General features: G+C 44.1%; 1 protein-coding gene across 4 annotated transcripts in view; it reads right to left on the reverse strand.

The window, feature by feature from the left end:
• The window catches only part of LOC132911053 (integrin alpha-PS2), a 78,602-nt gene that overhangs the window by 10,272 nt on the left and 41,846 nt on the right, over positions 1-26,484 (reverse strand). The window contains exons 4-7 of one of the 4 annotated variants that reach the window (XM_060967386.1): positions 23,768-23,939; positions 11,582-11,643; positions 1,137-1,185; positions 374-454 (exon numbers count right to left, since the gene is read on the reverse strand). In XM_060967386.1, coding sequence (XP_060823369.1) covers positions 374-454; positions 1,137-1,185; positions 11,582-11,643; positions 23,768-23,939 — 364 coding nt within the window. Of the gene's footprint in view, positions 1-373; positions 455-1,136; positions 1,186-11,581; positions 11,644-11,744; positions 11,901-11,988; positions 12,073-23,767; positions 23,940-26,484 lie in introns of those variants that run through there. The other 3 variants (XM_060967389.1, XM_060967388.1, XM_060967387.1) reach the window with 3 other exon arrangements.

Consider the following 26,484-nt stretch of genomic DNA (forward strand, 5'->3'; position numbering starts at 1 on the left):
ATCGTTAAACGAAATATTCCCCTGCATAAATTCTCAGAACTCGATATAATTAGCAACGTTACTACGCTACGACGTTACATCGGGACGAAGATAAAAGGAAAACAGCTCCGCTCTCGAAATAACGTCGTATCTTTTGGAAACAACAGAGATATTTGATCGGAATACTCTACTTCCTTGAACGCTGCACGCTGACAAGTTTCAAAAAACTCAATACGAAAAGATGGTCGCGGAGCATGAAGCAACGTTTGTTAATGAACGCCGTCGTTAAGAAAACATGGCGGCAGATTAGAGGTGTTGAAAACAGGGGGCTGGTTTTAAACGACACATTTGTTTATCTTTCGTTTGATTAGGGGCGCCTGCAAGTACGCGATACCTGATGCATCTGCTTCGGGGATGACGAACATCGTCGCTAAGAACTCCAATCTCAATGCGGTGCTGATCGAGTATATCTGACCTGGAATCGTTCAACGAAAGCCTTCTAAATCACTTCAAAGACCCACTGAGCACGTGTGGTCGCGATGTATATTACGTGTTGCCGTTCCGTCGCCCAGGCGTTATGAAAGCTCGAGCTCCGACTTGTTTCTCTTTTTTATTAGCGGCCCAGTGACCGTTCACCGTCCAATTAGTGGGTGTAAATGGGGATTTAATTTTGCCGATCGCAATTCTGCCGAGTATTTTTTAAAAGCCCAATTGGTTTAGGGAGGTCCGGGGAATTCCTTAATTCGAATAATATTTCCATTTTTACAATACGTGCAATTTAAATTCCATTGATCGCTGAGATTCTCCGTAAGCCTTCGACGAAACTTTCGAAAGTCGAAATTCAACGAATCTTTGTAATTTTATTTCTTATGAAAATTCATAATAAACGACTCGAGTTGCTCGAGTTGTTACTCGTACTGAAAGAAATCGACACTTAAAACGGTCTGAAATTAGATATTCGAAGAGACGGTAACAATTTCTCTTCCTTCGTCCTGTGTTTCCAGCTTCTTCGAATATCCCGATTAAATGGAAATGAAAATAGGATTGATACGCGTATTTACAAGTCGAACAAGATGTCGTGTCTCAAGGTGGTATCGATTGTGAAATTGTCGACCTAAATCGAGCCGTGGAAGCGGTGTACCACGAAAGAACCTTACCTTGCCAGTACCAACTTCCTGGCGCTCCGATGAACAGCCTCTCACCGTTCTGAAACGAATAGAAAGGCACTCCATTAGAGAAATTAATCGACGTCAAATAACTAACCACGGGAAACGCTTTACGATGTACTTATTTTTTATCGGACAAACTCATTCCTTCTTTTCATGAATACTTGGTAGAATTCTTGGGATTACTTTCACCAGTCTGCTAGACGATACCTCTTTACGTATCAGAGGCATCGTGCATCCGATAGATTTTTATTTAAACGTCACATTGGATTCAAAAGTTACGCTCGTGCGACATTTCGATCTTATTTTTAATTTAATGGCAACGCCAGATCGTAGCATCGTAATGGAAAGGATCAAAGTCTGCGTCGAGGTATTTGATTTTCACTTGGGCTTGTCCTGTGACGCGATCACAGTCGCTAACAGAGTAGGTCGATAAATTCTTTTTCTTTTTTAATGGATTGCACGTGCGATCGATACGACGATCTTCGTATAATTTCCGTATACAAGACGCGTCTGGAACACGCACGAGCAACAACGAGCGCGATCACCGGGGCTCGCGATTTTTCCCAGCCACGGGCGCTGTAACCAGGAAACGGACGCACCCACGAAAGTTCAACTTTTCTTCAATCGAGAAGATAATGGCGTAGATAAGGAACGTGGCTCGCGCGCACGAGCCCGAGACGCGATAAATCAGCGACTCGTACGTATGCTAGTCGCGTGTCTATGCGGCGCGTTGCGCGTCACGCATGTTAAATCGGTTTCGCGGATCGTGGCCTTCGCGATCCAGCGTTCGCGACCATCACGACGCCCGTTTGCGGAAAAATCAAGCATCGGCCACTGTGAAATCCCTGCTAACTGGCAAGAGCAGCGAGAACCGTTTCTTCGATCGTTGAAGAAATCGCAAGAACGTGCTTACAATTTACGAAGCGAGGATCGACGACGTTTACGTTCGACCAGGGACTATCGTTAAGACGCTAAACTAAGTCGAAAGTGTAGAACGAAATTTTGTCGTAATTCGCTTTACACAAAGTTATCGTCAGTCAAATTTTTCAGCACGACTTTCGAAGATCTCCGACAGAAACTCGACGATCGATCAAAGTGATCGTATCGTCCGCCAACTTTTAATCGATTACGATTAAAAGTCGATTACTCGGCATTCTACGCGAACGTGTTTTTCGATCTAAATGTAGCATCTTTGGAACGCGTGATGCGTTACGCAAGCCTACCGATATTTACGTACGACCCCGTACTCGTTACAGTAGCTGAGACTCCGCGGAAAGCCGAAGACAAATATAGACGAGATGAGCGGTTCGATTAAAAGTCAATAAATTCCGAAGCGTGTAACGTAACTCGAGAACGTGTCGCAACATTTGGCAGCCGGTGATAAAACAACGCTCTTCAGCCACGTTCACACACGCTTCTCTCCTCCGATGCTCGACCGTGCACTTAATCGGCGCATGAATTACTCGAGTGCCACTCGAAATCATCGACATACCTCTGTATCGCGGCCGAACCTTCCTATCGGTCGTTCCCATGCGGCCGCCACAGACAAACTTTCACGCTTTTACTCGTCTGACGCGTACAAAGTTATACTACTTGCTGCGACGCGACTGCCAGGCCGTGAAAAAAAAAATGGAATTCATAAGAGGTTCGTACAGTATAGAAAGAATCTCAAAGTTGAGATTAAACGGCTTGCAACACCAAGACAGTTGCAATATTTAAATCGTGCCCATCTGGAAGAGCAAGAAAGGTATAAGGTTTTATATCTAAAAGCGCGCAGCTTTGTTGTTACGAGTATCTGTTGGTATACGACGATATTTCACGCATAGGCATAAGTACCCTTACACAGACACCCACACGGGCATTTGAACGGGACACTTACACAGGTCATACTCATTACTGTATAGAGAGTGGGGCACAAAATATTTAAGGGATCGTGGGTCACTCCTAAGTCTAGTCTGAAAGTGAAACCAACAATCAACAATTCTTCCATACGTTGTTAATTATATCACTCGCTTATATACATCAGGTTCTGTTTAATAAACATCACTGAATATTATTTCAACGCAAACATTGTGTCTTCCAAAGATTATTAATCCTAACTTCAAGATTAAATTCTAACACGGTCGACTAAGAATTTGTAGCGCGTTTGAAGAGATAACTTCATTTTGATGGGTTTAAATGACTAAGGAAACAGAACCGTCCTCTTATTGCAACAGCTTCTTCAATTCGTATCGAAGAAACGAAAGAAGAAGGTATAAACCAGCTAAGAGAAAACGAGCCGACAGAGCTTCAAACAAATCGATACTACGTCGTTCTAAATCTATAAAATTTCAGAGAAAAATTACGAATCGTCGATATACCGTTGCGAATAGTTCCGCTAATTTCCATAAACGAAATTTTTCTCAAGGCACAAAGCACCGCCGTTAATTCGCTAATTGCCCGTTTAGTAGCATTAATAGAGAGATGAAATGCAATCGTTCCAATTAATTCCATTTACCGCGTATGATCGGACGATCGTCCGCGTTATTAGAACTTAATATTCCATTACGCGGCTAACGATAGAAGAAGGTCTCGTCGGCGGCGTATTTACCGAAGTCGAAAGCCCGCAAAGTCGACTTCCTGCCACGCGATGCGTCTACGTTTTACACGATGTAACGGTACGTCTTGCACGGTCTTATCTAACGGCGATGCAACAGTAGTAGAGATAATGTCCCGCATACATATTAATCAACGTTCCGTAACAGAATGATCGATAGAGACTAAATGCAAATTCACGGTTGACAATGATATCGAACGATACGAATAGCACCGGAGATGACAACGGGCTTCTTTTTCTCGAGATCGTCTTTTGCATTGAGTTTCAGTTCTTGGATTAGATTCGAGTCAAAGTGGAATCGAATATAAATTGCGTTAGGCTTGTATCGAGGAATGCAAATGGTATACTACGAGTGTAATGGTTACAAAGTGACTATAAAGATCCTACAATGACTATAATAGGGTGGCCCCCTTGGAGTCGCTATAATTGCTGCAAATTGAACGCACGAAACGACTATAATTATTACGAAACAACCACGAACGATTCGCGGATGATCATGAGCATATGTAACCATGAATTCTCAGAACGTGACTATAGCAAATGCTCATAGCCGTGCGATTACGCGACTCTAAAACTACCAACATATGCTTCCTAGACTTTTTCCCCTCACAAATTCTACGTGTCTTGTGGCTGCTAGTTTTCATAAATAGCGTCCCCCTGCACTGACCTTCGCGCGAGAAGCAAACCCACGATTCCGCTCAAGTATCACCGGGATCAAAGCGTTAATCGCGGGACAATGTCGGTGTACTCTCTTAGGATGCACCTACGCGCCGATGCAGTCGTACGCCCACGCGCGCACAGAACGTTTCACGGTGAAGGAAACGCAAGGATCGTAAGAAGATCGAACGAGGAACGAGAAGCACGGAAATACCAGAGAGAAGATTAGGCGAAGACGCGAACGAGCGAGGGGGAAAGTCGATGTCAGAGTTCAAGCGAGCGGTTGTTGAACGCGACGGCGACATTTGTTAGACTACGTGCGATAGATAAATTGGGCGGTCGTCGAATGTTTCCGAGACGCTCGAGTGGTGGAAATTGGCATAGGAAAACTTAAAAGAACATGCCCGTTTTTAAGCCTTGCGAGGTATACGAATTATCGAAATCTGTTCCTTGAACTGAATACAGTTCGTTTTCGTAGCGTCGAAGTAGAATGGTAGAAGATGACCGATTTTTGCGAAGCGTAGGCACCAGGAATATCTACGGGACATGGTCCTGTAGGTTCCACGAAATTATAAAAGCATGCTTTCTCACCGGCAATATGACGAGAGAGTTGTAAAAAGAAAAGAAGTTAAAGTATCGAGCGAACAGAGCGAGAAATTGGTAATCGCTAACTTCGAACGATCGTAGCTTTGTAACAAATGGATGCAATTGAAAAATTGAAAGCCGATTCTGCGGATAGAAGTTAATATTTATACCGTAACTGACAAAACTATTTTTTAATGTTCCTAGAAAACACCGATGCCGCTTTACTGCCAAACTATCGACGTTTCAGCTCCGTTGTTTCTACCAACGTAAAAATCCAACTTGAGAAGGCAACGGTATAAATTACAAGGTAGAACGTAATTCAACTTCGTTTCCCAGAATTCCGGCGTCAGAGAGAGCTTCTCCCGGAAAGAATTAAAAAGCCAGGCGGTGAACGAAAATCCGACAAAAGAAGAGGACGGGGCAAAAAGTTTTGCTGGCGATGCGGAACGCAGTCGATAGCTATGGCACGAAGTTAAAACGCGAAAATGTGACGGCACCGCGAGCGGATCGCCCGGCTCAGTCGCAGCCAAAGGGCCGTGTCTAGTTTCGTTTTACTCTGCTTATCATGAGAAATGGCGGCCGTTTGTAAAACAATGCGGCCGCTAAGGGAGGACGAGCAGCGGCGGCGCGTAGGTGGCCTCCTTGCGAACGCTGGTCGACGGTGAACACGGAACACGGTGACAGAACGAAATGTCCGTGCCTTAAATGGCCACCTGAGACTCCCCTGTCGTTTCTATTGCTGCTCGCCGCAGCCGTGTCGCCGTCTGCCCTTTTTCCTCCCATCCGGCTCTCTCTTCCCAGAGCGCTGTGTGTTACGCGATTCGAACAAACCGCGTGCAGCGTGCACGCGAGTCGTCCTGTCTAAGTGCGAATCGAACGCTTTCAGATTTTTAAATTCGATATAAAGCGACGATGGAGAAGGGTCGACAGATTTGTCGAAAAGATTTTTAACGCCACGTGGATCGTTCGGATCGTTGACGAATCAATTTCATTTCTGTATTTCTTTCGAATTCGAAGAAGAGTGGAACACATCTATATCTGTCTAGAAAGGGTTAAAGAATTTCTATCGATTTCTATCGAAATGAAACTCTGAGCAAATTTGTACAAAGCTGATACAGAAGCGTATCGATTCGGCGTTACGTTGGAATAATAAACTCGGGCAATGAATTACAATCGGTTGCTTGTACGCAAACTAGTAATAGGTAAAATACAGGTAGAACGTACCGCATAGGTAGAGTAAGAAGGTAACGCAAAGGCCAGGAAGAATAATAGGAATGCATTTTCACTGCCCTCCGATACGTAATCTTTGCTCCATTAGAAACCGCGCGGACGATACTCGTAAGCACAGTCGCGTTACAAACGACGAGCTTCGCGCTGTAATTCTGCCAGATCGCTGAGTTTATGCAGTCGACTTACCGCATTTGCATTAGGTGCTTCTTTCTTATGGTCCATAACGCGCGTTTCTACAGTCGCTGCTGTTTCTTCGAGAAATCAAGATGTGCCTTACTTTGGCTCAACTTGAGCCAAGGCTAATATCAAATCTATAGAAAGTAAAATTTCTCCCAGCTAAACACGCTTCGAATCATCCACGGAGAATCGTGGCCCATTAATTTCCAGTTGGAGCAAAAAGCACAACTGTGACATAAACTCCTCGACGCTATCGGCGGGGCATCTCGGTTGCGTCAGTGCATCGAGTGCATGCAGCCGGTCTCTTCTCTTACCGTATGCATTCTAGTGGCGCCAGCCTGCTGCTGCACTTTAGGGGCCGCTTTTATTTATCGTCCCGCAGAAATGTTATTATTTGTGAGCCGGCCCGTACGGCCGATTCGCACGCTACGCGAACAATGGGCCCTCCTCGTCGACCAACAATGTCAAACCGTGCCACCGAGTCACGTGCACGCCCAACACTGTGCACGGGTGCAATAACCGTGACTTTTATGTTCCGGCGCCATCCGCCGGGCTATGAGAATCGTAGCTAACAGACGGAGCTGGCGTATCCAACGAGCATCGAGTCCAAGCTTCGTCTCGACGCGCTGGTAGCCTCGCAGCTATGCGACTCGATCAAGACTAATCATAGCCTGATTAGTCTCGCACCCGGAAGTCTCAGACGGTACGAACAATAAGAATCGAGACGCAGAAGCCCTGCGAAGTTTCACGAGATACGGTATCTGCCTTTTTAATCTAAAAGTCTCATCGGACTCATCGGTTGCGTTAATTTTCACCACGCGTTAATTCAACGAATAAATACCAAGTGGCGCAACAAAAATACGAAGATTCGCGACAGCTGGCGTTTCAAAAATTCGAACGCTTCGGAGAAAAGTTGCCGTGCCGAACGAAATTTCCAACCCGCGTGTCCTGTGCGCGGCTTTTACAGCGGAGGTATTAGCGAACCGGTAGCCGAGCAAATACGTGCATTTGTCGAAGGAACTCGTACGACACGGCTGAACACAGAAGCGGCTCGATGGCGCACAGACGCTCGAAGCTGAAAGGGGGAAAGAGACCGACACGATGTACCCCCTACGGAGTAGCGTTGCCTCGATGCTTGTACACGCGAAAAATTTGCAACCGAGACAATGGCGGCCGTATTCTTTGCCTCTCTCTACACGAAACACGACCGGCACGAGTTGTATTCTGGCGCCGATCGCGAGGGGGAGGAAACTGGCCATCCGAGATTGAAATATAACCGGTCGCTCAAATATGTATGGGAGCATGCTGAAATTTATGCCACCGTTTCCACGTATTTATGTTCGCCTCTGCAACCATAGTGGGGCGGTCGATAAGTTCTTCCAACGACTTTTCAAGAAATCGAGAGACGTTTATGATAGCTTGCCGCTATATACGACAGGGTTGAGTTTCGATTTTTTAAACCACCATCGAATAAGGGTTCTTGGTGTCTGTTGGGGTTAGGGAAGGAGGATTATCGTGGTGTCTCGCGTGGCGAATATTTAATTTTCTTATTTATTCGTCGAATTCATTTCCAGGAAAGAATTGCAGATCTCTGGTTCAGTTCCAGGCGAGAAACAAATAACAAAGCGACCGAATATGAGTACAGGAAACGAAAATACTGTTTGTATGGTCGAAAGCAGTTTTTCCGAATTGCAAAAGTGGAAGCAGCCCCTTTCGAGCGCGATAACGTGAAACTGAAGTGGACACGTGTTGCATTTTAGTTTATGTTGCGAATGAATAGCTCGAGAGGTTGAAGACGTACAAGAGGGTAGCTTAGGTTCCACTAGCTCTGTTACATCACGTTTTGGAGAGAGGATCGTGGGCGATGAGGTCGAATGGATTTTAAATTCTACTTAGAACCATCGATGGAACGTAAATGCTTTTGAGTTTTATTTAAACAAAGTTCAAAAGAAACTTCGAATTAAAAATTTCATGCTTAAGTTCGATAAGTTTCTGTTATTTTTCAACCAATTTTTGTACAACAGATCGAATCACCTTTCCCCAAGAGTCGTAAAATTAAAGATTCAGCGGACGTAAGATTCTACTCTCGATTTTCTCTCTACGTGCTTAGAAACACCATCTCGACGCGTCGATCGCCAGCGACGATCAAACGACACTTTCTACCGCCCGAATCGGAAGATCGAGCACGATCGACCGTATAAAAGATAAATCTCTATCGAGTTGGATCTAAAATGATTTCCTCGAGCTGGGAATACCGCTGCAACATTGAGATTTCACGAAAAGACCTCCTCGAAGTTATTTTCGTGGCGAGTGAACGAGAGAGGTACACGTTTGTCCGTGGAACAAGAGGATCGATGATCGCGTTCCGCGTCGTATAGATCGGTATCGGGCGGATATCGATCGATCTTGACTAGATCCTCTGTAGATCGGGGGATAACGCGCGGAACCAGATACAACAGAGGTAGATACCAGGAGCGGCAGTTTAACGCGAAGATCGATGGTCGATTGCATACTGAATGGCGTTCAGGAGCCTTCTAAATCACCGGTCTCGAGATTTAGTGCGCACGAGGATCTAGCGGTCACTACGACCACTGAGCAAACGCCGAACAGTTCGAGAGGAAAACGTTATTGAAAATGGACGAGCTTCTGCTTTAAATAGAGGCAAAATTTGCCTAATATTTCGGTGACTCTACCACGATGAATGGAAATGAACGTGCTCGGTGCAGTCCCTTTCTTTCGAGGATAGTTTAGCCGTAAAACAATTTGCGTAGATTTTCTTTTTTTTTTTTTTTTTGATCCAAAGTTTCCGATTCAACGATCCCTTGTTTGAGAATGAAGCGTGAAAAGTTCAATGTAAAATTCGCGCAAGAAAACTGAGATCGATTTTGCGATTGGCAAATATCCAGGTCCTCGAATATCACGATCTCTCGAGCGGAGAAAGGTGGACGTTGCGATCCTCTAAAATTCACCTCGAATATCCTGCGAAGCACTCCGAAGCTGCCTAAAACTTGGCTGCCGGAGGGAAGACGAGGAATCCGCGTCATGATTTCGAAGTTAAACGCGCCATTAGAATTCGTCAGCGACGACCAGTTGCTGAATTCGCGGCGCGACTCCGAAACTGACGAATACAGACGGAGGGAGGCAGAGACGAGGGGTCGGAGGATCGAGGAAGAGGATCGAATTTGCCTAAAATCATTGCGGCAGCGTCGTTTCACGACTGGTGGACTGTGGGTAAGAGGCACGATTGACCGTTCGTACCGCGGGGGTGGGGTATTAACATTGAATGCCGAGGCGAAGTTAGAGCCGGGCACGGACCGCGGCATGCATTAAACATCTGCTATATAGCCGAACAATTCTGAATTATACATCCACGGTGAGATAGCCGGCTGAGTGGCTACGGAATTGTGCCACTATTTCTTTGCCGGCAATCGAAGCTGTCCCGCTGCGCCGATAACGCCGCTCCCAGCGTCGATTCCAACCCCGTCGCCGGAAATCCTGCCTTTCTTCTCTCCCATCTTCGCAGATTAGATCGACGGAGTCTGGGTCACGCGGCCTCGGGACAAGAAAGCGTGTTAGGAGAAACGTATCGGGCTCGGATCAAGATTATACGACGCGAGAAGGGGTTGGTTTCTCGGTTGACGTTAGTGAAAGGCAGTGAATCTCTATTTTGAATATATAGAATTTTTCGATGATTTTTAAATTTGAAGCTATCACGATATCTTTAGTTCGAGACGTTCGGTTAGTCGACTGCGATCAAGAGGACGTCGTGGTTCTTCCTGCCTCGGGGTAACAAAAAAATTGTCAGATCGATGAAAGTAATATATCTATAGAGGAAAAGATAGATATATCTATACAGAGAAAAATGTCTAACTCTAAAACGAAGAAGTCTGTGATCCATCATTCGGACGGATGTGGTAATCCTACACTGAAAACCAAAGCAAAGCACGTTTTCCCCGAAAGCAGAGTTTCCAAGCTGCAGGATTAACTCATCCCCAAAAGCTATCCGAGCTACTCGGCTCCCCGCAACCTTCTTATTCTTCATACGTTTCACGTCCGTACCAGCATGGACTCATCCCTTTCCGTAGCCGAGGATCCCCCAGAGATAAACCGCTGACATACCAATTTCGAATTCGTACCTATTGGCCCCGCGATACTTATCGCGACACCGGCCAAGAACAAGGTATCACCGTGGACGCAGGTGCTCCGAACGAACGTGTCGAGCGCACGAGTCGATGCGCCGATCTGCCGGCGAAATCCAGTGAGAAGAAACGAAAAGAGAAGATAAAAAAAAGTAAGGGACGGGGTGCGGGGGGACAAAAGGCACAGGTCGACGCCTACGTGGTGTCCTGGGCAGATCGGATCCGGGGATCTGGCGACCAGCGCCAGAAAATCGAGCTTTCGACAAGACAATCGTATATAGGAAGGAAGAGAAAGAAAGAGGAAAAAAAGATAGACGGAGGCCGGCTTTCTATACCCTCGCCATGCACCACGAATACGAATGGCCACGATCGGAGGTGCGTAAGGCAGGAATTCACATTCCTGGCCATATTCGGCTCCTCCTCGCCGACCCCTCGTGTCGCCTCTTAACTCTTTTGGGACGTGGCAACCGCCAGGACACGTGGGGTTACCGTATTTATATCCAACGGGCCTCTGTGTTTACGCCAGCGACTTAAACAGTTAGAGATCGTAGAGAGAAAGAGCGTGCCACGGCAAAGACTCGTATTTGGGCTCGCTCGTTGACTTCAATAGTTTCAAAGACTGAATTTTAATCCCCCTTCAATCGTGTTCCACCCTTTCGCTTTGGTATCTGGCTTGGCTCTGACTCGGTGCACGGTGATTTGTGAAACCGTTGTGTGATATTCTTGGGGGAATGTTTTTCGAGTTGTATACGCTTGCTTCTCGCGGAGGAGCAACAGAAGCAGCAGACGACGAGTGGGATCTCGAGGCTCGAGCGAGGAGACGCTGTGACGCGATGACAGGGGGTTGCGGTTCTCGTCGACGGTTTTGCTATTCGGGAAACTCAAATATATTTGAACGAATATGAAAATTCGTTGCGATTGAACTCTCATCGATGCATCCACGACACGTGTATGAAATCCACGTTACGTGTAAATCGTTGGTGACATTTTAAAGATATATTTTCTACGAGTGAAATATTATGTGTCTAGTATTTTTTCTTTCGACTTACCTTGGACATGGCAGCGCCCAATCCAGCTTGACACGAACCCTGCCTATGGTATCCCCAGTACCCTGAAACGGAAGCACGCAATTATATAGCGTCGTTCTTCGCTGTTCTAAACAGAGACGTCATATCTCGGTCGTTTCGTTTGAACGGACTTCTGCCCACGTACCGGCAGCCCTCGATAATTGAGAACGTTCCCCGAATCGATCCTTCGTAACGATAATTCCACGCATAATTACGGTCGACAAATGAAAGATTACTTCGAGATCGTTTAACCTGTTGCTTCAATGCCTCGCTCTTTCCCGCTTAAAGGTTCTCTATAATTTATTTTTTCATTCTTATAACACAACGTAGAAAAATGTACAGATGTCAGAAAGTAGCTCTGTCGAGAAAATTAAGTTTTAATATCCTACCGAAGAAAAGGAACAACGTTTGATAAATCTAACCGTATTGTTCACAACACCAAGTTTATACCATATGTAGTTACTGGAAAAAAGTATGTTTAATAAATTATTCGTCGTTTTTATCCCTGTGTCGTACACCAAATTTTTAATGACACTCTTTGGGACGGAGGCACGCTCTTTGATTCGACACAGTCTTTCGGTCCTAGTTCTCATAAACAAGATGTGTCGCAAAATGGAAAATTAGAAAAAATGGATATTCCTCGATATTTCTAATTCTCGCAAAACAAACAAAAAAAATTACACTTTCCTTTATCAACAGAAAGAAGAGAAAGAAACGGAGAACTCGAATTATCTAAAAACATCGACGAATTCGCGGAAGGTTTGATATCTCAACAACAATGCAAGCCGCAGGAAAGTGCCTCGACTGTATTCTACGACGAAAAAAGAGACAGGAATTCCTCGAGGGGAACTCGTGTCAGGAAAGGTGAAAGACTTGGCGCGCGCATTTGCTAAACGTCTTGTACCGTGTCACGGAGGTCGTTCGTCCACCTATCGACTAGGAAGTCGACTTAGGAATCGTCTTAAAGGACTATCGCCACGCACTCCCGCACACGTCCATAGAATACGTTGCACGCGTCATTAATCCTGGATCGATCTCGGACGCGTGACGTGTTCGCGGGTCGTTTTCTTCGGTCGCGGATCGCCTTGATCGATTCGGACTAGTATCTCGTTCCCGACAATGTCCAACGTCGCTTCCAGGAAATCCTCCCGACCTTCGCAACGCCAACGAGATTGAATACGATTAAAATTAGGTTGCCGATTCAGACTCGGTCCAGATGAATCGCGCTTCGTTTCGAACCAATGAATCATCGCCTCTCGGATGTCAATGGAAATTCAATTAGCCGGATTGTCGTATATTTTCTACGAATTCAATGCCGTACACTTTTGTATCGATCGAACAGTGAAATTTTTACCTACGTCATAATGTTATTCCATCGATCTTAACGCGTTACATACCGACGGCATATCAATGGCGTTTATCCACCGGTAGCCAATAAATTGACGTTTTATTGGCCTCGGCTATCGATTGTCAATCGGTTTTTTCCTCAATCTGTTGTAGGCGGTGGTAGAAAAATTGTTGAACAAATGCACGCTTGTATAGCCGGTAATAACAGCGTTCTATTTGTTTCTCAAAGTTGTTAAAAATTTGTCAACTGTTCGAAGCCTGCCTCGAAAATGGAACCTGACGATGTTAGTGACATTGGTGTTCGAAGATGATTGCCTAAAATTATCTCTGTAATATACCGACTCGGAAAGCAATAATCATACAGACGTCGATATAATCGTAAGCGATGCGTTAAGATTACCTAAATTACCGCTGAGCTTTTCAAACGCACGAACTTTTATATCCTGCACGTCGATCGATCGTATTTACTTTCATTGACATTTTTCCGAGCAAAGCATACCCCATCGCTGAACATCACGACGCTTGTCCAAACTCTGTCCGTACGAATTACAAGCAAATTAATCCACAGTGACCAGGTTCGAACATGTTCCAAAGCCAGAAAACAGCGACGGTAACCAGAGCACGTCACCGTGCTCCATTGTTTCCGCTAAATACATAATTCATCCGGCGCGAGTGACTTCTTCACGGTTATCAATTTCTACGATTCTCGATCGTGTCCCCGCTCGTGTACCACGATCGTTCCCCGCGGCCGGTAGTTCGCCATTTCCTATAATTTCCCGTTTTTCACCTGGATCACGAACCAGTTCGAGTGTGTACACACGTCCGCGTACGTGTACGAGTTTGATAGACCGTTTTATCCGCTTCTGATACGCTATTTCACGTGCTCCTCTCGGGCAATTACGTGTCATCGAGAAAAAGGAGCGGTTATTACAGCCGTGTTCTTCTGGTAATTCGCTCTTTCCGCTCCGAGATCTCGCCTGCAGCGAATGCCCTTTTGCAATCGCACAAATATCCACGTTTCTTCGCCGCCTCTGGCTCGCAATGATATTTCAGTGGAAGACCACGTCGCTTCGCGGCGAAAGAAGCGGAAAAGTGGCCGATAAAATTGCATTACCCGCGAGCAACGCGTACCCTGCGTGAAAAGTCCTTTTCTTCTCGCATCTTTTCTTTCCTACTTCTCTTTTTTCTACTTTTTATTTAACCGGACGAGTTTTCACAGCATGTAATCTCCGAAACGAGGACGATCGATGGTTTGACGCGTTCTCATCGAATGTCTAAAATCTCTTGAACGATATAATTTACCAACTAAATTATACAAGTCTTCAAATGATCGCGTAGCCCACTGATATTTACATAGTTGAACAATGCGTTCTCATCGAATGTCTAAAATCTCTCGAACGATATAATTTACCTACTAAATTATACAAGTTTTTAAATGATCGCGTAGCCCACTGCGATTTATGTAGTTGAACAATAACCTGGTGGATAATTTATTTGATACTTTACACCATACGCAAAGCCGCCATCGGAGGCGCGTCAAATTTATTATCCAATTAGGAGGAACGAAGCCAGGCTCGGTTGCATAGAACGTTCTATTTTCAGATACGTCAAACGCGATTACGGGGAGGAACGTTTAAAGGGGATTACGTAGCTGTAGAAACGCGACGAAACGCAGGAAGTAAAAGACGTCACCGTGAGGAGAGAGGAGGTTTTGGTTTCGTTTCACGTGCAAGCCAGTCTATCGCGTAGTCCGACTCCGTATGGAAGTTCTTTTAACGTCCATCGTTGTACACTGTACATCGGTGCGCACGATGAGAATGCAGAAATGCAGCTCGGAGTTGCACTTACGATGTGTATTATCTTTACGTCGATCTTTTTGGAAACTTCCGGTTGAAACGTTCGCCCGTATGTTTACGCGAAGTTACGCGAAATACGCGAGGTTTCGAACGCCGCGACTCGCCATGATTTCCACGTGGATCGTACGCCATGACTTCTCGCTTTCCGATCTTTCCAAACGGTATAATCGATCGTTAGACATGTTCCGTTCAATGTGTCTTTCAATGAGTTTAAGTATCATGTTCTCAAAAATAAAGGAATATATTTTCATGCTGTTTCGCATTCCAGCTGTGCGCGATGTTCTCAAGGACGGCCAATACCTTTATCTTCTGTTTATCATACGTATGAAATCATCGGTAGAAGCGTTCATTTTCTAAAGAATTGCAAATATCTGTGACAAAAACTGTTTGCGTCGTTTCTGCAGTTTCGTGTTTCGTGACGGAAACGAGTTAATAGTTGATCGAAGATATAACAAATAATTCAATCGACTAGAGAAACATAAAATTTCGACGCATATTCTGTAACACTTGTCCCAAAAAGGTTAGTCACGATAAGACAACAAAGTCGTTGTAAAATTTATTTATTCACATTTTCTAAATAATTCCACGAACAGAGAGCCTTTATCTGTACGAGTAGCACGATAAGGAAAGCGATTATTTGCTGTTTCAACAAACACAAAGTGTAGCGCCTTGCCCATCAATCAAAGCTATCCCGCTTCGTGTTACAATCTCGTGAAAAAACCAGAAGAATAAAATTTCAAACATATACGTCGATTCATAGAGGAAACGAACCGCGCATTCACGATCCGTTTGGAGCACCCTCGCGTAAGATTGATCGCGCGAATGTGACTGCCGCCGGAAAGATTAATCTCGACCTGACACTTGGCATTAGCGTCAATAAGCTGGCCACACTCGTCAAAGCCTGCGCCAACGTAATCGTGACGAGTCGCTGCCATTAACCGACAATCGGCCATTATCAGCCGAGAAGAAGCAACAAAACTCAGCATTTTCCTATTGCATCGAACATTCTTCGTTTCAACTAGTCAAGGTTACGTCCGCGTTTCTAACATTGCTACCATTAAGCGCAATTTATGAATTTACGAATCGATGGACGAAGGAAAACGTCGACTCGTGTAACGCTACTGTGTCGTTTTCCAATTTTTCTGTCTCGCGCGATTTTCTAATTTTCACGGCAGATTCGAGAGCCGAGAGGTTCTTGCTCTCGAAGAAAGGAATTTTATCGGTTTAAAGGTTTTGCAGTAATTCTAACAGTGGTGAGTATTAATTAATGAATTACACGTGACGCGATTAGAAATGTTCAGGACACGATGATTTACTCTCTCGACTTCTCAATAGGTTTTTTCACCTATTCCATTTGAATTTAGTTCACTGTATGAATAAATAACGCATTCCATGAATTAAATATTGACCGTTGGCAGTTGCTAAGAGATTGATCGCGAGTCAATGAACTTTTGCTTTAGTCGCTGCTCCTGACTTCTTTTACGATCTACAGCCTTTTATAAAATTACATATCCGTGTCTCCTTGCTCGTTTAGCTTGCGCTATCCGACTATCAAACCATTACGTTCAACTAACTTAACCGCTCTTAATAATTCCTAATAAACTCTTAATAAGAATCGTTCGATCATACATCTTTACAACCTGACACGTCATTTACTCGCGAGCCGAAAAGAAATTATTTCCAGGATGAAACGACAAGTCCTATATCGTATACGCGATACCAATTGCTTAAAACCAATACCAATAATTAATAATTGAAAAATTCAATGACACGAAGCGTGAAATTTTACAGTTCGACCTTCTCAATTTCCCTCGACTTCTCGCATATCGTTTTAATACACCTGTGCGTATTTCCAAGCTGTTCCTTCGCTCGCGTCGTCCCGATGCTTGAAACGAAAGTTGCATTCGATGAACGAAGAGTCGTGGTTGTTTTAATCGAGCTCACGGCCCGACAGAGACTGTCAGTGTAAGAAAACGACGGCTGTATGGGAGAATATCCGGTGGGATCCAGGAGCGTGCAGTGTTGGTCTACACGAGCGTGACTACGTACATACGTTATGAGGACGACGAGAAGGGGCCCTGACGGCCGATCGGTCACTTTAGACGAGCTGCCAGTCACGCAATTACATCAATCGGTCGTCGACGACCGATCCAGCCGTGTCGGCCAGAGAAAAAACAACGTGGTCGATCGGCGCCGCCGTTTCTTCGTGCGCATGCAAAGAAGCTCTAGAGAGAGAGACAGCTGCCCTTTAACATCGCGTCCCAATGGGCCTTCGATCCCGATGTATAGCCGGTAATGGCGTGTTTAAAATCGATACGTGAGAAATCAATGCTTTGAAGAATGATTCCAAGTAGGTGGTGTACTGAATGATTCATTAGAAACCTGTTGCGATATAATTGAAACCAAGTCCTGTACTCTTGAAAAATTCCAAATTTACCTTCTATCCTGTATCGTATAATACGCAAAGTTCTAGCAGTCTGGTCCGATGAAAAGTCACTTTCCAGTGTAGATTTCGGTGTAGGTAGAGTGGAAAGTTATTTTTACGTTTGACAAATTTCTTTTTCTTTGGCGAAAAAGTTGCCTTAACGCGCGAGGTAACGAAAGACAGGTTCGATCGGAGGATATCGTCGCCGGTCGCTCTATTTATACTCTTTCGTGTCTCGATGCTTTGCGAGGGTGCTATTCTCGTCGGTAACGGAGTGCTTTGCACTCGAACTTGGGCCCACGACGAGCGCTATGGAAATACGAAGAAAGTTACTGCAAGTAAGCAAGCGAAGCGTAAGCCTAACGACACGGGGGACCTGCACGGACCTTCGAAAACAACGACATCCTTGTCGCGTGGAAATATACATCGAAAGCAACAAATGAGATTACCTAAATATAAATAAGTAACGCAGTGATAAGACTTGTGAGTCAAACGAAACGCACATTCGAGTAAATTAAAGATCGTTCGATGAAAATGATGATTTTCGCTGCGAGTATTAATTCGTAATTTTAAAGAATGAAATTAAAACGGTACGGTGAAAGTGTTCGTACGTTCGTACACGTGACGCTTAATCGAGTTGCACAGAATGAATGGAGCTACTGTGATTCTGATTCCGCGTAAATGTGTGAGTGTGTCGACGGGCGATTAAGTATCCCCTATCAAGCGTTTATTTTTTAATAAGAAGAAAAGGAAACTCGATGGTCGTGGTAAATAATCTGAACAATTGAAAACGTTAAATACCACGTTGAAATTATTAAACTATATTGGGAATAAGAGCGAGTCGGTTGGTGGAATCGGTTTAACATCAAAAACATCAATTATCGTACAGCGGTAAGATAGATTACTATCGCTCTTTCTTTCTATCCTTCCTTTTAAATTCGTTTCTTAGGTACCTTCGAACGTCATAACGAGAATCGATGACGAGTGAAATTATATTGCTATCGGTAGGAAGGAAATCAGAGGAAAAGTGACGTAAATCAAAGCAAGCGCGTTCCACCTTTTGGTTAAACTATCGAGTGTTCCATCGTTCCCTCGAGCTGTTCGATAGCCACAAACGACGTCATTTCCCCTGACAGATCAATCGTCGCAAAACTGTCCAAAAAGAATAGCCGAAGAAAAAAAGCAAGGAAATTGCATTTCCATCCTGGAGAAGCAAGCAAGAAGACAATCGGCGTGAAACAAACGAAACACCGCAGAGGTTTATCTCTGAACAGCAATTCCAAGCGCCTGTTGGACGCGAACGCGAGCCGCAATAAAATCGCAATAAGAGTCGGATCGTTCTTATTGCAACGCGAAGAATTCAAGATCTTGTCACCGGCATTCTTGTTGTTAATAGTTCGTCAAGCCAGCACAAAGTGGCCGTGATTTTTATTGGTTGCCGCGAATAAAATAGCGACGGCCATTCGTTTTGACAAATCCTCGGGCAAGAAACGAATATCCACGGCGAAGCCGGTAGAAAGATCGGCAACACGATCGTAATTCAAGCAGGATCAAGTGTTAATTGGCCTTGTTAGAACGATGCTGAGCTAGCGGCCCGAGGCAACGGCGCCTTCTAATTACAATTTTCCGTTTTTCCATCTTTTGTTTTTCTCCTCGGTGTTTTTCCTATACGAGCTTCCTTCTCCATCCACGCTTCAGCGAGTGGGCGGCTTTCATCGTTAGAACGCGGCTTGCTAATGGCAATTCATCGCCACTTTCGCTGGATGCTACCGCCGCTGCTCGCGTTTCTCGAATGTGCCGTTTTATTGTCTAAGTGGCGACGATATCGCGCCACCGAACAACGAGGGAATGTTCTCTCGCCTCGCGCGCTTAACAAACGCGCGTACTGTTTTATTAACCGTGATGGTTAGCTCTCTCGAAGTGATTGCTTCTTTCGACTATTTTGATAATTGTCTTGCTACCGTTGCATACGAGAAACTTCTTCTTGCAGCAAGCGAGCTCCAGTTTTAAAAATATTCCTACGACAATTAAATGTTTCCAAGTTAATTTCGTCAATTTTCGCAATCGGAACGAGCCTTTCCTCTTATCAAAAATATTCTTAATTTTGAGAAAAATACAGAAGAATCTAAATGACTCAAGGACATCCAATTACCTATGACACCGACATCGACATCGTGCGATCTAATGAAACTAACCATCGAGTATGTAGTCCAAATCGAGGAAAAATATTCGAGCGAAGAAAAAAGAGTTTCTATTTCCTAGTCGACGTAAGAAGCAACGATTCCGACTCGATACCAAACTTAGATAAAATCGCTGCACGTTTAAGGGGAAGCGTTGGAAACTACACGCCGTAATAACAGGCCGATTTCTATGGAAACATTCACTGTGGCGTTTCATCGTGAAGGATGGATCGGAGTCGTTCTGCTCTGTAATCACTGGCTGAACGCATCGAAGGTAATAGATAGAGTGTGAATCATAAACCTTGTCTACGCTTCTCTTGGAACACCTCCATCCTGCCTCTAAAAGCTCTTTTTAGTAGCGCTTAACCGTATACCCTTTTCTTCTCCTTGTGGCACGTTTAGCACATCGCGAGGCCATTAGTCGACCGGTCGATTTTTCAGCGAGCCACGTTGATGAACCAACGGGAAACCGCCCGATCGTTCCTATTTGCACTACCGTAGAAGGAAAAACATCGTGTAATATTTATTTGAAAAGCATACTGTCCCCCTTTAATCTGGTTGAAAACGAGGTGGAAGTAGCGTACTTGTGAAACACATCGCGTAATACGATAGACGTGTGTTTGTGATTAAACAAATAGAAGTAAACGAGGGTGAAAGGTATACGATCTCATCGAAGGAATTTTATGCGAAAAATACATCGGTTTCGATGGAATTCGAAAAACAGCGTTCCATCGCCTCAATGAATCTTCATCCTTGAATTTATTTGGAAATAATCTTTATGTTTATTAAGAAAAATTTGCAAACGTTTGACTTAACGATCGAAAGATGTCGATAGGTACGTCGGAACTTTTTTTCAAATTATTCCAACGCAAGAACACAGTTGTGACAAAAAACTGTGTCTAAAGATTTTGACACATTTTGATTTTTTCCTAAGTTTTAAAAAAATAAATAACGAATGATAAAGAAGTATCAATCGATACGTTAAGGTGCTTCGCACGTTTATGCATATCGGTGTAAACACGCATATGTATTTGCATGCTGATATAGGTGTTACCGGCGGTTCTTTACGACAAACGGAAACGTGCACGTGAGCAAATCTACAGGAATAAAAATTACGTGGTGGCAGATGTTTGCGGATGTTCGTCTTGCGTATTAAACCACGAAGTAGACAATGAAACAGAAGGACGGAACGAAAGATATTAATAGGAATGGTAGGATCGAAGCGACCAAAACGGGTTCTGCGAAATTTCGCAAAACTACAATTTCTACAAAAAGTTTTGAAAACTTCCTTCCCGATGACGACACCTTCTTCAAACCTAAAAGTGAGTCAATTTCCCCGAAGGTTGTTCTCGTCGATTCACGACGCATCGATGATCTCACGTGCTGTTTTGCAACACCAACGTCATCTCCTACGAGCGATTGAAAATTGACAAAGAACAGAACTCGCCTGATAGAAAATCAGCCGTTCCACGATGCGATTTATGTCGTCGAAGGACGCGAATGTTAACGGAACGCTCGTATAATGCACAGCTGGAAAACTAAACGTTCCAATGCGAATTATATCTACGCGGTAACGTTGCAAGCGACAGCGTAGCCAGTCGACAGACGAGAAGCGAACATGGCGATTCGCGTCCAAAAAAGGCAACAATGAGCAAATATCCAGATAGAACGACCAGCGCACGGCTTCATAAACGATCTAACCGTTAAGAACGCGCCTTACGATTCTCGGGAAAAGCGACGGCAAACGTTCGCCCGTTTGGCCGCTACAAATTGTTTAATTGCTCGACTCTCGCCGCGGAATTTCTCGACGATGACCTCACACGTCTGCGATGCGTCGCACTTCCGCGAGGATATCGACGTTTTCTGACGAACTGCGACCATTTTTATCAGTTTCGCCGAAGATGGCTCGTCTTGCCAAAGTAACGTCGACGTAAACGCGATATCGATCTTCTACGCTCGCTACGACGACGAAACGCTGGATCATCGGCGATCGAAAAAAATGTCAGACGCGAGTGAGTCAGAAGCCACTTAAACGCGTCAGATTCTGCTAAGTTTATCTTGGACTCGAAGCTTAGCAAGAAAATGTAGAGCACACGCGTGACAGGAAGCGCATCAGTCCGCAGCGCGTGCAAGATTTGCTTTGCGAAGGAACGCTTGACTTTAATTGCGGGAAAGTGTGACGCCAGGACAACCCACGCGGCATATTTCTGCCCCTGAAAAGAATCTGCCCTTGGTACGCGACCACAGGAGGAAGTCTTAAAATCGTTTTTCTCGTTGAACGCTTCTTTACTTGTTTTTCTTCCTTATCGCGCCAAAACAGATACGGCGCACTAAATATACCGTTTTCTCACGCCAGCGGTCATTCCTAAACGAGAAGCAAGATAAACCTCTTACATCCTCCTCTTTCCTATTTTTCGAGTTTTCCAATTTCGAAACACATGGTGAACCGAATATAATAAAATTAGAAGAAGGAAATTAAATATTTATTTAACCAAGTTGTGTGTGTTGTTGTATCGCGCTTTGTATTAATTACACGCTCCGAATCGTATTCTTCGTTATGAAATAATTTTATGTCGATTCCTTTTCGGCCTTGGAATCGCGGAAGATGATCGACCGGAAAAACTTCCGAAATATCCCAACAACGTGGCAATGCCATGCGTAAGTAACTTTTCGAATCTGCGCTGAAAGTCTGGTGGACCGGTGATAACCAGTAGATAACAGAAAAATGCAGGACATTCCGAAGTAGCTTATCTTCGAACAATGGCACGAACGTTATCGCGAAGAACAGAAGAAAGTGCACTTTCCGTGATGGACTTAACGCTTAACCACTCAGCTCCTGTTTGCATTCGGATAGATTTTGAAAATTTTTGAAGTAGCACCTTTTTCGTATCTTCTGCTTATCTATTGGTTTCGTGCGAGTTCCCCATACCAGCAAGCTACCTTTCTTTATGTAAAAAAAAAGAATAGAAACTAAGAGACGTTCTAGCTCTGTTAAGAAGCATTTTTTCGTACCATTTAACAAACCGTACCGTAAAAATACAGAAGAGTAAATAATTTCAGAGAAATTGAGGAAAGAACCGATGGAATCGAGCGATTCGACTATTAACGTGAAAGGAATTAAGAAAGAAAAAATCAACGGTGTTTTTAGAATTACCGTAAAAGGAGCAGCCGATTCACCGGCTCCGAGAAAATCGATACGTCTTTTGTCATTAAAACACCATGGCAGACCTGCATGGACGACAGGAAATATCCTGTTACCAGGCGTATTTATGGTCGCCATGCCTCGAGGACACGGCCACATGTCGCGGAGTATCCTTGTCTTTGTCGGAGAGAAAGTTCGTCCCGTGGGATTTCTCAAAGGACAAACGATTTACCACTTGAGAAAACGAAGCTCGTGCTACCCCTCGAACAAGCACGCGAAACGGAAAGAGGAGAGAGCTCTTCAGACGCTGTTTACAACTGTTTATAGCATCCTGAATGTACGTAATCCATTTACATATGTATCGTTGGCTGCGACAAGGGTCTCAGTGCCAAAAATAACTTTTTGAGAGAAAATGTTTACCAACCACCCGCTATTCGAAGACTCGAGGCTTTCTCTACTTTAGTCTAACTACGTTTATCAAAATCGCCGATTCCGTGTGCGTATAACCTGTGACTTTTTCGAATTTATCTTGGAAAAGACCGAGACAGACCAGAGAGGCTCTAGTTTGGCTCACCGTTAAAAGCAAGACACCTGTTACTTGGATCAAACTATTCTTGGAAAGAGTGAGAATCGCTAAAAATTCTGTAGAACCTCTACGTGGCCTCCTCGCCGATTTCAGTGACCTTGAAATATACAATCATCTCTTTGCCACACACGCGGCCGCTGTTCGGCTTTATATTCAAGATATTGGCAAAAAGCTTTTGTTAAATTTACCTCATGAATATTCATGAATATTCATTGCAGCGTGGATTCTGGCATAGGTGGACGCCTAATGGCGACCACATTCCTATAACACAGCCTTATAAATAAACCTACGGATTAAAGGAAAAAATTAATGGGTTATAAGTTGTGCTAAATTTATATCCGATCGTCGAGTGGCAGCCGGCAACGCTAGCATAGAAATACATATATATATATACTGCCAATTATAGATATAAATTCAACGAAAGATTTTTGCAAATATCTCGACAAGGTTTTTCAGAATAACGACCTTGGCAACATATTTCAAGATCATTGAAATCGATGAGGTGGCACGATTCTAGATAACTACAGAATCTGCTTTCTAATAATAAATATTTCTCCACGATCTTTATATTATTTCAAACAAAATACTGAAACTCACGAGCAAAAAGGTCGAACGTATAAAAATAAACTCACTGGTGCGACACGGTGAATATTCCTGTGACTCGTTGAAGTTGTTGCTGACGGCCCAGCAGGTGCCAACGGGTTCCCTTCTGCTTCCAACGGGCGAGTCCTTGTTCCATCGATTGTCTTCCGGATCGTACTTCTGTTGGGACACGGAGAACCAGATGTACCTCGGGGCGCACGCCTGCAAGCATATCAAACAGGAACGTTTAACGTCGTTCACCTCTCGCCACGCATCGCGCTCTCGTATTGTTAATGGCCGTTCCATCGCAATTAGACGTAACGACCAGCCTGTCCACTCGTTAAGCACATTTTGTTCCAACGTACAACAGGCAAGGACTTGCGCGCCGATTGAAATTCCACGTAAATACACGTGGATCGATCTTGACGCAACCAATTCCTAATTCTCGTTTCAATCGTCTTGAAGTAAAATGGTATTTGAATTAATATACAGGTTTCTCTGTGTATATTAATATTACGTTCGTTTACTTAATGACAATTATTAAGAAAATGATTTTCTTCCTCATAGTTCATTTCTCAATGGAAACCATTTTTTCTAAATCTGTTAAATTTATACATTTTCACAAAAGGATGAACAATTGGAGTTTTCATTTCGGAACGTTACTCCGCATTGTGTCATCCGATCTGCACGACTCTGTTACAAGCGTTGACTAATTCGTATTTTCGGCAGCGGTGTCACAATTGACTTCGCAGTTGTCCGCTCGAATCCTGGGACAAGGCTCGGTTCACGCGCAACGATCATCATCGTGTTACGTCAATCGTCTGTACTTGACCAGAGAACTAACTGTAGCAGCTGATGACCTTAATAACCGACGTATAAATATACGTACATAATAAAACGTAACGACACGCTTCGCGTTTCATCGAACAGGGATCGCGTCTAAGAGAATTCCCGTGAAATTCGTCACGCGCCACCTCGTTACGGGACTTGTCGCTTAAGAGAAAACCACGACGGCTGGCAAATTAAATTAATCGTGGAATTCACGGAAATTTTAGGACGATGCCGAGATTAATGACTCACGACACGTCAATCTCGTTAGGGTTAAATGTAACGATCGTACCTCCTCGTGATGTAGCGCATCGCGATCGTTATGCTTCCATTAATCATTTCTATATCTTTTGCATTTCCAGTGAAATATTATGGCATCCTTTACCGCTCGATTGCCTCGAGGATCTGTGCTAATTTCGCGCGAAATATCGCCCGGTTATTTACCCTGCGTGATCTTTGACTCCTAATTCTTGTTTCTTGATTGCACTGATTTGACAGATTTAGTTGGCTACGATTTGTAATAGTCGTAAAGTCGCAGATAATGTATCGGTCTTTGAAGTCTCTGTATATTCCATTTGCATTCTCGCGAGAAGGGTGGCACACAGCGATACGCGATTCTGAATAATGCAGTTAAGACGCGTATCGGTATCAGAAATGCAATACTTGGGGAACCGATGCAGGATTTCGTTTCTACAGTCTTCGGAAAGGAATTAACGCAGAGATGTCGGAAACAAATACCTGACATTTTAACGTAATAATTCTACTATACGTTAAATTTGGTTAAACAAATTCTTTACTCGATTCACCGTCGTTATTTTTTATTCGTTCATTCTTCGGTACTCATTCGACGATTAATATCAATGAGAAAGGAATATTAAGAAAATAATACTTTCACTGCAACCGAGACCGAAAAATAAATAAATAGAAATAGAAAGAATGACGAAACAAAATCCCACGATAAATCAATCTGTGCTGCGTTATTAATTAATTCCCTCGCATGCAAGATTTCATTCACCGCAAGGCTGAGATTCTCTTCGTGCACGTAGCCAGCTCGTGCGTTCAATTCGAACGACTCGCCGTAAATCAAACACCTTGAAAGGAGGCTTCGCTGCGTTTAAACGTGTCTACACGCAGATTTAAGGGAGAGAACAAACGCGTGGTATCGTCTCGGACGCGGTCCAGTAACATTTTAATCGGCTTCCAAGGCTAACTCTGTGTGTAAACGAGCCCTAACGAGCCGTATATGCTGATTCCGCGTGCAGGAGGATCGTATGTTGTTGCCACGACCAGTACACGCAACACTGCATTATTAATTGCGAGCCAATTAAGGCGCGTTACAATGTTACGTCGTATCGCAGGCTCTCCGAATCGGACGATCATCCAGTGTTCATCGAAGATTAAAGGAGATCATCAGGGATTGAGACATCCAGAGTGAAAGGCTGAACGGTTTAAGACGATTCAAGCGATTTAGGAAGTGGAAATGAATGTTAATCCGCGCTTAGTATGGAATTGGGTGAGCTAAGTTCTATATACGGTGACCCATTTGAAGCGACACACGCAGTTATCTTCTAAACTGTTCGTTATGCAAAGAAACGTTTCAAGTAGAACTTGCTGTACTTGCCGTACAGGAGACATCTCTCGATGATCAAAAATCTGATTTAGGTGGACGAGCTTTCCAAATCTCGAGGACCTTTGTTTGTTCGTAATGAAACTACATGCGCGATTTTATGCGGACTGGCGTGTAGCTCGTTTTGCGACGTATTTTTTGTTTCATACTTTGATAGACTGCGAAAGAAATATTTCCGCGAACAACTCGGGAAACCAGCGAACAGCGCGTTTCTTTCGTCGTGGAGCGAATCGACAAATTTCCATGGACAAACCGATTCTAACATCCTCGACTGCGATCGACTGTACGCCCGCTGGAATCGATTTATTGGTG

The sequence above is a fragment of the Bombus pascuorum genome, chromosome 10 (genome assembly GCF_905332965.1).
Source record: "Bombus pascuorum chromosome 10, iyBomPasc1.1, whole genome shotgun sequence".
NCBI lineage: Eukaryota > Metazoa > Arthropoda > Insecta > Hymenoptera > Apidae > Bombus > Bombus pascuorum.